Source organism: Lagenorhynchus albirostris, chromosome X (assembly GCF_949774975.1).
Source record: "Lagenorhynchus albirostris chromosome X, mLagAlb1.1, whole genome shotgun sequence".
Taxonomy (NCBI): domain Eukaryota; kingdom Metazoa; phylum Chordata; class Mammalia; order Artiodactyla; family Delphinidae; genus Lagenorhynchus; species Lagenorhynchus albirostris.
In genome coordinates, this window is record NC_083116.1 from 98,258,655 (window position 1) to 98,270,935 (window position 12,281).

Genomic DNA, 12,281 nt, shown 5'->3' on the forward strand with positions numbered 1-12,281 from the left:
CTTGGGATCCCCTTCTTGGGGAAAGGAGGGGAAGGAAGAAGGAATGAGCAGAAGGAGAAGCCGAGCTGTGAGGCAGGCCCAACAATAGCTTCGGCAGACCCACAAGGAGCTCGGGAGCTAGAATGGTCCTTCAGAGTTGTCCTCAGTTGGGCCAGAATGGCTGGGAGTTTATATTTCCGCCTTGAGCATTGCATATGGACAACCTCAGAAAGTACCAGGGAAAACCACCTTTGGGTCAAGTTGGCTCTCTGCAGCTGAGGCAGTCCCTGAAGAGGCTGAGAGCTGAGGGTTGTCACCATCAGGACCCCTAGCAGCTAGGACAACAAGGATTTCTTTGAAGGAGGAACTGGACAGTGCATGAAAGTGGCCACCACACCCGGTCAAATTTGGGCTGTGGCTTATCTGAGTGATTATACCAGGTAATGGCAACCCCAAAGAACTGCAAGGTCAGTTGTCGAAGACAAGTCATGCTGCCTGAATTTTGTTGCTTCTGCCTCTAAGAATGATTTTTCTTTTGAGATTTGACAGGGAAGGGCAGAAGGGAAGGGTTCTGGACCTGGCCCTAGGTCCGTCACAGGGGTGAGGCAAAGAGTGGAGTCAAGGGTGGAGGTGACACATGCTGAGGCTGCCCATGGAGCATCAGAATGGTGAGTGGGTATATCATCGAAGGCCTTCAGCCAGGGTCAAGCCGTCAATATAGGACATCCAAAATGAAACAAGTCAGGTGGGAGTAATACTTGGAAGGCCATGTAGCCTGTTAGCCTGCAAGGCACTGGGACAGAAATGGTAACAACTACTTTATTAAGTGCTTCTGTGGCTCAGGGACCCTGCTAAGCACTTTCACACGTCATCTCACTTCCGGCTTAAAACTCTGTGCGGTAAGCATTATCATCTCCATTTCCATTTTGATGGGCAAAGAAGCCAATTCAGAGAGGAACTTACTCAAAATTACATGGCTGGTAAATGGCAGAAATTCTGGAGACAGATTGCCTAGGTTCGAATTCTGGCTTCTACTAGATATGTGGCCTGGGGCAAATTACTTAACCTCTCTGTTGCTCAGTATCTTCATCTTTAAAATGGGAATAATAATAATAATTATCTCTTACAGCATTAAATGCGTTAACAAGGGCTATGTAATTGTGTGTGAACTAAGTGAATAAGTCAGCCTAACTCCCAAGCCCATGTTCTTGACTATTATGCTACCCTGGCAGGACTCAGATTCTCAGGATATGGAGAGAGAGACCAAGGCAGCCTAAGTACTAGGAAGTAGCTAAGATATTAGGCAATTAATCATTCATTCACTTATTCACAGATATTTACTGAGTACCTCTATATATGTGCTAGGCACCTTTCTAGGTAGTGGAGATAAAGCAATGAACAAAACAGCTAAAGTCCCAGCTATCATATAGCTCATATTCTAGTGGGGAGACAGGTAATAAACTAAATGATAGACAAATACCTAAATAGTGTCAGGTAGTGGTAAGAGTTATGAAGAAAATGAAAGCAGGATAAGACACGGGAAGCTATGGAGGTGGGGCTCTGGGGAAAGGGTAAGCCTTTCTGACGAAGTGACATTTGAGCAGAGACCCAAATGAGTCAGGGAAGGAGTCAGGCAGTAACCTGGAAGACAAGTCCAGGCAGAGAAAATAGTGAGAAGAGCAGGCCCCTCGGAGCTGTCCTGAGTTGGGAGAGCTGGGCTGCCCTCAGAAGGAGATGAGATCTGGGGCAAAGCTGTTGTCTTCAGCGGAGGTGACCCCCAAAGCGGGCCGACAGCTGAAGGCCGCCTTCCAGCAGCATGCCCAGCAGCAGGGGGAGTAAGTGTCTCATTCCTTAAGGGCCATCTGGGTGGCACATCCCAGCTTCCATCACCCTGTTTGTGCTTCAGCTGCTTGTCCTACTGTTTGGCTGACTCCTGGAAAAATGAATCTTTGTCACCAAAAATATATGCTAAACATTGTGAAAATTTCATCGAAGTTCTTGTGCAGAAGTACCAAGGTTGAAATGTTACTTTGGATGTAAGTAGCTAGAAGGACAATGTAAATATTGGAACACTGATCTCTGAACACGGGGGGAAAGAGCAAAAGTCTAAATCTGAAAGTTCTCTGGAAGGGAGTACTTGGCAGATGGGTGAATTAAAAATGGGATACCATGGATCCTTTTGCAACTTGATAACACATCAGCAGTGCCCACATGCTCTAGAAACCATGTGAATGAGGAAGGCTGTCATTAGAGCTGGAAATTGCTTTGTGATTTTAGCAATGGTTTGCTCCTGGGCCAGGTTCAGATTGCCCAGTTTCTGAATTCTAACCAGTAATTGCTGTTATAGTGTGTTGGGGAGATGGCTGCTGGAGATTGTGGCAAGAAGATCGAATTCTCTGCCTTTTTAAGGCATCTTAATCACGATTTGGGCAGCATAGGAGCCTTCAGCTGAGTAAACTGAACAGCCATTTCCATAGCAGAGAAATAAGCTACTGTTTGATCCAGAGAGGGAGCTTTCGGCTGTTGTTTGTTGACCTGAGCCAAGGGAAACAAGATGACAGATTGGACAAGCAAACACCATGCAATTTATGCCCTTCACAGACTGTCAAACATTAATTTAATTTAATTTTAATCATTACCATCTGGTGCTTATATAGAGCATCAGGCCCAGATATTTCCTTAGCTTGAACTGGGGAACAGTGCTGCGCCTTGGCCTGCAGCCACACCCAGGCACCCCGAGGAGGGGGCAGGGGGACCGTGGGAGGGGAGGAGTACTGATGCCAGGCGTGCAGTCATCCCCAGCCCCTGAAGCTGTAAATGGGACCTGTTGTTGGTGCTGCGGTCCCATCGTGGGTCAGTGGCCTCTTCTTCTGCCTCCAGTCATAGAGGCATAACTGCTGAGTCACGTCTTTGAACTCCTGGACAGTGGCAAAAGGGACTGGCTGGGGATGGTGTCTGGGTGAACTGGGGCATCTGACGCTGTGGCTCAAACCTCTTGAGCAGCTAAAGTGACCAGGAGCCACATTTAAGCTGTTCATGAAGTAATTACTAAGCACTGACAATAGGGATAAGGGACTGGGATCAGCCGACGTTTGAGTTTTCATCACCCTTGAGAATCTGTGACTCTTTGTGTCAATCACAGTGCCAAGCCCAGCAGGGAATAAGGAAGAAGTATAAGGCAGCACCCCTGCCCTACAAGTCACCTCAGTCCCAGGAGGGATTCCCCTTTCTTCCCAGTCCCCAGACTGAGCCTCAGGTTATTGGTGGCTAGTGAGGGTAAAAGGACTGCCAGTGAAGTCCCAAGGGAGTAGGAGAGGGGGCATGGAGAGAGACCTCCCTCATTATCCTGAGCTTAATTTCTCAAATGCAAGGTACCTCAGTACCCACAAGGCTGGAGGAAGCCAGCTCAGGCTTCAGGAGACAAATACTGAGCCCTGCTCATTGCTTTGTGGACCAGGATCACATGACCCACTTGAAAGAGGAGGAGCAAGTTTTCCCCGTTTCTCTGAAAATAGAAACAGGCCTTTTTTTCCTGAGTTTTCGCAAGTAATTTTGTTTACTTTTTAATTTTTAAAAATTTTATTGAAGTTGATTTACAATGTTGTATTAATTTTTTCTGTACAGCCAAGTGACTCAGTTATACGTATATATACATTCTTTTTCATATTCTTTTCCATTATGGTTTATCACAGGATATTGAATATAGTTCCCTGTACTATACAGTAGGACCTTGTTGTTTATCCATCCTGTATATAATAGTTTGCGTCTGCTAATTCCAAACTCCCAATCCTTCCCTTCCCTACGCCCCCTCCCCCTTGGCAACCACAAGTCTGTTCTCTATATCTGTGAGTCTGTTTTTGTTTCATAGATATGTTGATTTGTATTTTAGATTCCATGTATAAGTGATATCACATGGTATTTGTCTTTCTTTTTCTGACTTACTTCACTTAGTATGATAATCTCTAGGTCCATCCATGTTGCTGCAAATGGCATTATTTCACTCTTTTTTATGGCTGAGTAATATTCCAGTGTGTGTGGCGTGTGTGTGTGTGTGTGTGTGTGTGTGTGTGTGTGTGTGTGCCACATCTTCTTTATCCATTCGTCTCTTGATGGACTTTTAGGTCTTTTCCATGTCTTGGCTATTGTAAATAGTGCTGCTATGAACATAGGGGTGCATGTATCTTTTCGAATTATAGTTTTGTCTGGTTATATGCCCAGGAGTGGGATTGCAGGATCATATGGCAACTCTATTTTTAGTTTTTTGAGGAACCTCCATACTGTTTTCCATAGTCACTGCACCAATTTTACATTCCCACCAACAGTGTAGGAGGGTTCCCTTTTCTCCACACCCTCTCCAGCATTTGTAATTTGTAGACTTTTAAATGATGGCCATTCTGACTGGTGTGAGGTGATACCTCATTGTAGTTTTGATTTGCATTTCTCTAATAATTAGTGATGTTGAGCATCTTTTCATGTCAGCAGCAATTTTAAATACATGCCCATTGCCAAAATAATTCAGATAATATAGAAAAGTAGAAAGTAACAAGTTGGTCACAGACAGATACAGAACCACTGTTAACATTTTGGGATATGTCTTTATGTCTTCACACACACACACACAAATGGGATCATGTTATAGATAATGAAAAGCACAATCTCTTGCTGGGTGATTCTCTTCTCCAGCCAGATGTCAGCATGACTAGAAGGAACATTCAGGGACGTCAAGCAGGGAAAGGGAGAGTGGCATTGCAAAAGTTGCCACTTCAGATTTCAAGGCTGGATGTTCCTTCCAGCTCAAGCTGTGTCTGTCCAACCCACCTCTTGGCAACCACCAAGGGCTGACTTGCCAGCCCTTCTGAAATGTGAGGCCACCTCTATTCAGAACGTGAGTCTTGTTTCTTTCTAAGAGGCATCACATTTTTTCCCTTTAAAAAGTAACAGAAAGCACTTTTCATCATGGAGGGCTAAGGGGCAAGTGCAGGTCGGAAGAAACCAGTTTGCAAGAGTTAAAATGGAGCATGGTAAGGAAAGAAAAATTCATTTTGTGCCTTCCTTTCCCGACTGCACAGATTTTTTTCTTTATGTTAAAAGAGAACAGTATTCCATACAGAGCCCATTTTGATCTACATGCATCAAAATTAAAAGGATGTAATCTCCAACTGTATTTTGTCCCAGGTAAGGATGTGGTTGAAGCTGTCTCTGGGGGGGAACTCGACTCGCTTCTGGAGAGTGACTAGAGAATAGAGGCCCACAGAGCCAGGCCTGTGGGAGAGGAGTGGTGAAGGAAGCCAGCCAGGCCTGTTTTGGTGGAGAAGGGAAGTCTTAGATCCGTGGGAAAGTGGGCTGCACTTATTTTATATTCTTCTGGAAGTTGGAATCAGAATGGGAGGACCAAACTTATTGTGAGGCAGGGAGCTGACACACGAGATTTGAGAGGATGGAAAAGAAAAAGGAGTGAAGGCAGTTGATATTAATTTAGCACCTACTATCTGTCAGAAGTTGTGGTGAATTCCTTGTATTAGCTTATTTAATCTTCACAGTAATCTTAAGAGGTAGATAATACTACTTCTGGTATTTTATAGCTAAAGAGAGTAAGACTCAGAAAGGTTAAGATATTTGCCTAAAGTTGCAAAGTGAGTCAGGTTCAAACTCATATCTGCTTGGCTCCAAGATGTGGGCTCTATTTTCCCACATCACACTCTCTGAAAGTGGAATGGGTATCCCTCATGAGCTAATGTGTTCCTGGTAACCTGGGTGGATTTAAGCAAAAACTAGATGATCATTTGTCAGAGCCATTCTTAAGAAGCGATTCATGCATTGGTACAGACCTGGAGCACGTGGTTTCTAAGAATCTTTCCAGTTGCGTGTTCTAACAAGGTCACTCTAACTAAAACGTGTCACTGTTGCTTGTCTTCTAGGACATCTACTATGGTCATGATTAGAATTACTTTTTGTGGCTAAGGTATCATCCTCAGAGAAAGTACCTGAAGATATAGTCCCACGAATGTTTGCTTGGAGGACCAACTCCAGCACACATGATTGGTACCCTACCCATTTCTGCTCAGCACTCACCATTTCCATGCATACCCATGCAACAAGCACCCAAAACTCTCTACCTGAGGGGGCTTTCTTTTGGTTCTTTAAGGGTAGGCCAGAAGTGCCAGAAAGTTAACATCCTTGGGAGTAGTCTTCAGCTAATAACAGATGGGATTTGGAAGAGAAATATTCTGGTTTCCTTGTCCTTGTCTGAGATAACTCCAAGGTATGCCTCATAGAGTCTCCCAGAGTTCCCCAGTAGGATTGAATCCTAGTTGCCCATAGGAGTGACGTGCTCTTTAACACACTCTTTTTTTTTTTTTTTGCGGTACGCGAGCCTCTCACTGCTGTGGCCTCTCCCGTTGCGGAGCAACAGGCTCCGGATGCGCAGGCTCAGTGGCCATCTTGATTGATTTGCTTCCCCTTCTTGTCTCATTTCCCCTCTCGCTTACTGGTGCTTTCGGGAATCGTCTCAAATGAACTAGTTGTACTCGAATCCTTATCTCAGGGTCTGCTTTTGAGGGAACCCAAACGAAGATACCAATGTTATTTTACCCATTAGCACGGGGTTTCTCAGCCTCAGCACTGTTGACATTTTGGGCTAGAAAATTCTTTGTTGCGGAGAAGAGCGGCACTTCCTGTGCACTGTGGCGTGTTCAGCGGCATCCTTGGCCATCACCCACTAAATGCCGGTAGTGTCCTCCCCCTAGCTATGACAACCAAAAATGTCACCAGACATTGCCAAATGTCATCTGGGGGACCAACTCAGGTCCAGTTGGGAACCGCTGCTTGTCTGAGGTGCCCACAGGAAGCACAAGGAGGGGAGGCTGTGCAAGGCAGAGCTGTTGGGCTGCGCTGTTGGACAGGCTTCTTGGTGAGCCCTGGAGCTTAGTGGACAGTACAGGTGGGATGAAGAGGGTGTGTGTGTGTGCAAGTGCGAGCGTGTATGTGTGTGCGTGCGTGCGTGCGTGCATGTGTGTGTGTGTGTTTTGGAAGAGGAAAATGATGAACTAAATCTTTCTGTTTAATAACTGCCTGGTGCTGGGTGTCCCTTGTCCAAAGTAGATGAACAGCTCAGAACTAAATTGTAGCCCTTCACAGTTCCTTTTAGAAAAATGACAAGCACACGGAGACAATTTCGCTGTTTGTGTACCGTCAGTTTTCAGGTGAGTTCAGTTTGGATGACAGGTCCTTAAGCAGCCATTTCACAGCCTGGCAGTGTCTGGGTTGCTAGGAATGTTTTGACTTTTAAGTACTTTTATGCAGCTATTAAAAAAAAGCAATGTGCGGTTCCAACATGGAGAATGATGTCAATGAGAGTAGAGGGTTCGATGAAGACGCAAATGCTGGGGCTTCCCTGCTGGCGCAGTGGTTAAGAATACGCCTGCCAATGCAGGGAACACGGGTTCAAGCCCTGGTCCGGGAAGATCCCACATGCCGCGGAGCAACTAAGCTCGTGCGCCACAACTACTGAGCCTGCTCTCTAGAGCCCACGAGCCACAACTACTGAGCCCACGTGCCACAACTACCGAAGCCCATGTGCGTAGAGCCTGTGCTCCACAACAAGGGAAGCCGCTGCAATGAGAAGCCCGTGCACTGCAATGAAGAGTAGCCCCCACTCCCTGCAACGAGAGAAAGCCTTTACACAGCAATGAAGACCCAACGCAGCCAAAAATAAATAAAAGAAAAAAGAAAAAAAAAAGATGCAAATGCTTTCATAGTTGGAGCTTTGGGTCTGATTTGGCCTGGTATATGTGCAAAGGAGATCCCTGAAGAGAGTTACAGATTTTCAGATCTGGTAAAAGGAGATTGCAGATATAGGTTCCAAAACCCCTGTATTCCCTGTAAACAGAAGTAGCAAAGAGGTATAAATATAGGTTAAAAACTATGATAAAGTCTTCATTTTATCCACTGGATTCCTGGTTAAAGGTACTAATTGGGGTTTCTCATTTCCACTGTACTCCAGTACCTTCCAAGGTCAAGTAGGGAAGCAAGCTGATGGTGGAGACTGTATGTGCCCTGCCCAAATCCTATTGGATGTGCTCCGCACCAAGCTTTAGCGTGCTTTTCTCTTAATGACCAGCATCTGTGACCTTTTTCAGCTTTCCTTTGGGCTACTCGAGTTGCCTAACCTGTACACAGACCCTGGGAATCTATATCCACCCAGAGCTGCCCATAGCTAATGGACAGGAATATAAAAGTCCAGTTCCCTTGCCTCGTGTTGAAGTAAACTTTAGGTGTAATTTACACTCCAAAGCTACACCCTGGGATGATTATGAAGCTGAGACTTCCTAAAATTGCAACCTTGCTTCTTGACTTCCTTTCTTTCTCTGTCCTGCTTTCACCACTCTCTTTTGGTCTCTCTGGGAGCACTTTCCCAAAAAATCACTTGCATAGGAATCCTCATCTCAAGGTCTGCTTCTGGGGAATCTGACCCAAGACAGAAGCATTCCAAAGTCTACATTTGAGTGGGAGAGGAGGTGAATTCTACCATTCACATGAGACGTTCTGTAATCTTATCCTCTCCTATAAGGTAGGCGTTCATTAGATGTTTCTTGCTGTAGTGATGATCTCAAGCTGGAGAACTGAGAAAAGAAACAGACCTCTGCCACCTATGCACTGCTCCCCTCCCTCCACAGCTGACAGGGCCACAGAGGACCTTAGGAGGTGTTGATGAATCTCACTTAGCCAAGGGAAGTAAGAGAAGCTGGCTTTGCTCATGCTTTAAATGAATTAGATCTTGGACACCCAAAGCTGTATCTGGGTGCTTTCATACTTGAAAGGACATTGCCACAGAAGATAGTGATTCAGCAAAACAGGTCTGCAGTGAGGAAACGTCGATCAAAAATATATTGGGGTATGCTTCTGATACTTAATAGGGTTTGACAGTGTCTCTACAATTTTACTGCAAAACTGATTGATGATACAGCACTATTTTTTTGTTTGTTTTTGGTATGCGGGCCTCTCACTGCTGTGGCCTCTCCCGTTGCGGAGCACAGGCTCCGGACACGCAGGCTCAGCGGCCATGGCTCATGGGCCCAGCCCCTCCGCGGCATGTGGGATCCTCCCGAACCGGGGCACGAACCCGTGTCCCCTGCATCGGCAGGCGGACTCTCAACCACTGCGCCACCAGGGAAGCCCCAGCACTATTTTTTTGAGTGCTTTCTACTTGTTTGGCAGTGTTTTCTCATGTATTATATATCATTGAATCCTTGTGGTCTGCTTGTGAGATATTAACATTGCCATGTTACAGGCAAGAAAGCTGAGGTTCAGAGAGGTTATGCTCCTTGCCTAAGGGTTACACTTGTAACAAGTGGCAAAGCTGGGATTTGAGCCCACGTTATTCTGATTCAGACAACTATGTGCTTAACCACCCACCAGAGTACAGGTCCCACACTGGCTCTCTTCTCTCTAAAGTGATCATGGAAAGATTTATCAACATTTGCACAAGGCAGAAAACTATCTCATCTGAGAAAGTTTATATAGACAGTTTTCTTTTCCAAGAATAAGTAAATGCATAGGAAATTGAAATATATTAAATGAGCCTGACATGCTGCAATACAGAGAGTATGTTATATGGTGAGGTTTTCTCTAAGCTTTGCATTTTCTTGTTACAAGGTCAATATGATGATTAATGGTGTATGCACAAGGTAGAAAATTATTATTTTCTTTGCAGTTATTTAGAGGGTATTGCATCTGGTATAATTTCTCTCCTATTTGGGGGAATGCTAGGATTGTCCTTGGATTTGGACTTCTGTTTTTCCCCCTCCTCTCCACTCCCAGCCTCTTTTTGGCCCTAGCACCAAGGCCAGAAAGGCTGCAGAACTACTCCTGTTTTACCCAGTTAATTCCCTCCAGGACTGAAAAAGGTGCTATTCCTGAATACTAACAGTTTTTGCAAACCTCAAATGCAATATGAGAACACTTTGGGACAACAGCCTTTAATGAAAAAAAAAAAACGAACAATATATCCTGTATTTAGATACAGGATATGTGTTCATATTTTAGCTTAAGCAGTGAAGGGAGACTGCAGCTCTTCTTGAAATTTTAAGGTGTCATTTTTCAACAACACAGAAAGTAAAATTTGAAAGTGGTTGCAAAACAGTGGGTCTTTATCTTTATTTAGAACTAGATCCAAAGTTTAGAGCAAAATTCTCTTCTCTGGGGTTCAAATATTGTTTACCCCGAATAGAATATGCCTTCCTGTTTGATAGAAAACACATGAAAGCATTCTAATTGTGAAACAGCCCCAGGCAAGTGGTATTTAGGAAAATAAAATGCTAAGCATGGAATCACGAAGCTGGAAAAACCCCTATGAGAACATCTAGTTCTGCCCTCATCTTCTAACTGAGAATGACTAACTCATCCTTTATGGGTTTTTTCTATTTTGGTAGGATTTATAAATGTACATTGTCATCTTTAGTGCCCATTCACATGACGTGTTTCAGTTAATGGTGGAATATCTGGGTAATCACGGGAAGCCACCAGTACCTAAGAAAACACCTGGCACATAAACAGTATTTAGGAGAACTTTTAGTAGAAGGAATAAATGCATCAACAAATGAAAAAATGAAGGCTGAATAGTAGAAAATTTATGATGGGACTCTTACTGGTCTGATTAATTAATAAAATAGAAAGGAATTAGCCCAAGTTCAATGTCTTGCAAACTCTACCATTTCACATTACATAGTGTGGATTTTATCCTTCTCAATCAGTAAGGTGACTATGTAATGTATATTCCAAACAAGGACCCTTTTGGGTGTGAAAGGGGGTGTTATTTTTTAAATTAATTAATTAATTTAGGGGACACTATTAATAATTGCACCAGGACAAGACTGCTCTGGGCAAAGTGGAACCAATAGTCACCCTCTCCATAAGGGATCAGGGGCAGAGGAAAAATCTATTCATACAGGCTCTAAAATAAGAAACAACGGGGTGTTAAGTCACAATTGAAGATTGGATGACGTTCACTATCAATACTTCTGGCTTTCTCACCTTGGACATTCTTGTCTCATCTTGGAATTACGGTAAGAAATGGGGCAAAATGATAAAGACTCCCTTCCAATAATTAGGAAAGAAAGAAACTCTTACCAAAAGCTAGACTGAGAGTGTGCCCAGCAGCCCCCCAGCTCTCTCTCTTGCTTCACCAGCCTTTGGATGGAACAAACGGGGTGCTCCCACCCTGGCCTTGCCTCCCCCTCTCCCTCCCCCTCCTCATGCCGCTCACCACCCTCTAGCGTCGCCACTTTAGTCGCAACTTCCGGCAGAATCGTTGAGGCTTATCCTCCACTTCCGGGAGCTGCCTAACGGACACTTTCTGGAGAAGTCCTCCTCACTGCTGACTAGCCATGAGCGCCCAGAGCAAGCGGAGTTCCTCCACCGAGGCGGAGGCTGCCATCAGCCGCCTGATCAACCTAAACTTGCAGGCCTCGTCCACCTACCTCTCCCTGAGCTATTACTTCGAAGGCGACAAGGTGGCTCTGGGGGGCGTGGGCCGCTTCTTCCGGGAGCTGGCTGAGGAGAAGCGCGAGGGCTCCCAGCTCCTCTGGAAGATGCAGCAGCAGTGGGGCAGCCGCGCCCCGGCCCAGGACGGGCAGAAGCTGTCGCCGGACGAGTGGAGCACCATAGTGGAAGCCGTGGAGGCTGCCATGGCCCTGGAGAAGAGCCTGAACCAGGCCTTCTTGGATCTCCATGCCCTGGGTTCTGCGAGCGCGGACGCCCAGCTCTGCGAGTTCCTGGAGAGCCACTTCCTGGAGGTGGAGAGGAAGATCCTCAAGAAGATGGGCGACCACCTGACCAACCTGCGCAAGCTGGCCGGGCCCCAGGCCGGGCCCCTGGCTGAGCAGGGCATCTCTTCGAAAGGCTCTTCTGCCAGCGCGACTAGGAGCCTCGCGGCAGCCCCGGAGAGACGCCTTTGCCTCCTCCAGTGAGATCTCCGCCCCAGCCTCCTCTTCCACCAGGAGGCAACGCTTTAACCACCCTGTAAAACCTTCACCCGAGCCGAGGCACCAGATAGAAACTCCCCTCTCTTTGCAGAGGGGGAAAAAAAAGCTAGGTTGTGAGAAAAATAAAAGTATCTTAATAGCATGAAAGATTTGTAGTCTGTTTAATTCTCTAGATGGTTTATAAAGAAACGGTTCCTAACTTTTGCGTATCACCTGGGTACATTGAGTATCTGGTAAATTATGTTTTCTCTGTCAAGAAAAAGAAACACACCTGTTCAGAAAAGGTTGCGTAGAATTTTAGGGGTTTCATGACTTCTCTGG

General features: G+C 45.5%; 2 protein-coding genes across 6 annotated transcripts in view; both read left to right on the plus strand.

Moving 5' to 3' along the window:
- RPGR (retinitis pigmentosa GTPase regulator) overlaps positions 1 to 12,281 on the plus strand; it is a 268,816-nt gene that overhangs the window by 53,818 nt on the left and 202,717 nt on the right. The gene's annotated exons all lie outside the window — the stretch shown is intronic.
- Positions 1,848 to 12,032, plus strand: LOC132514040 (ferritin light chain-like). The gene is made up of 2 exons (XM_060138697.1): positions 1,848 to 2,015; positions 11,283 to 12,032. Exon 2 carries the CDS (start codon positions 11,364 to 11,366, stop codon positions 11,943 to 11,945), a length of 582 nt encoding a protein of 193 aa, XP_059994680.1. The 5' UTR covers positions 1,848 to 2,015; positions 11,283 to 11,363; the 3' UTR covers positions 11,946 to 12,032.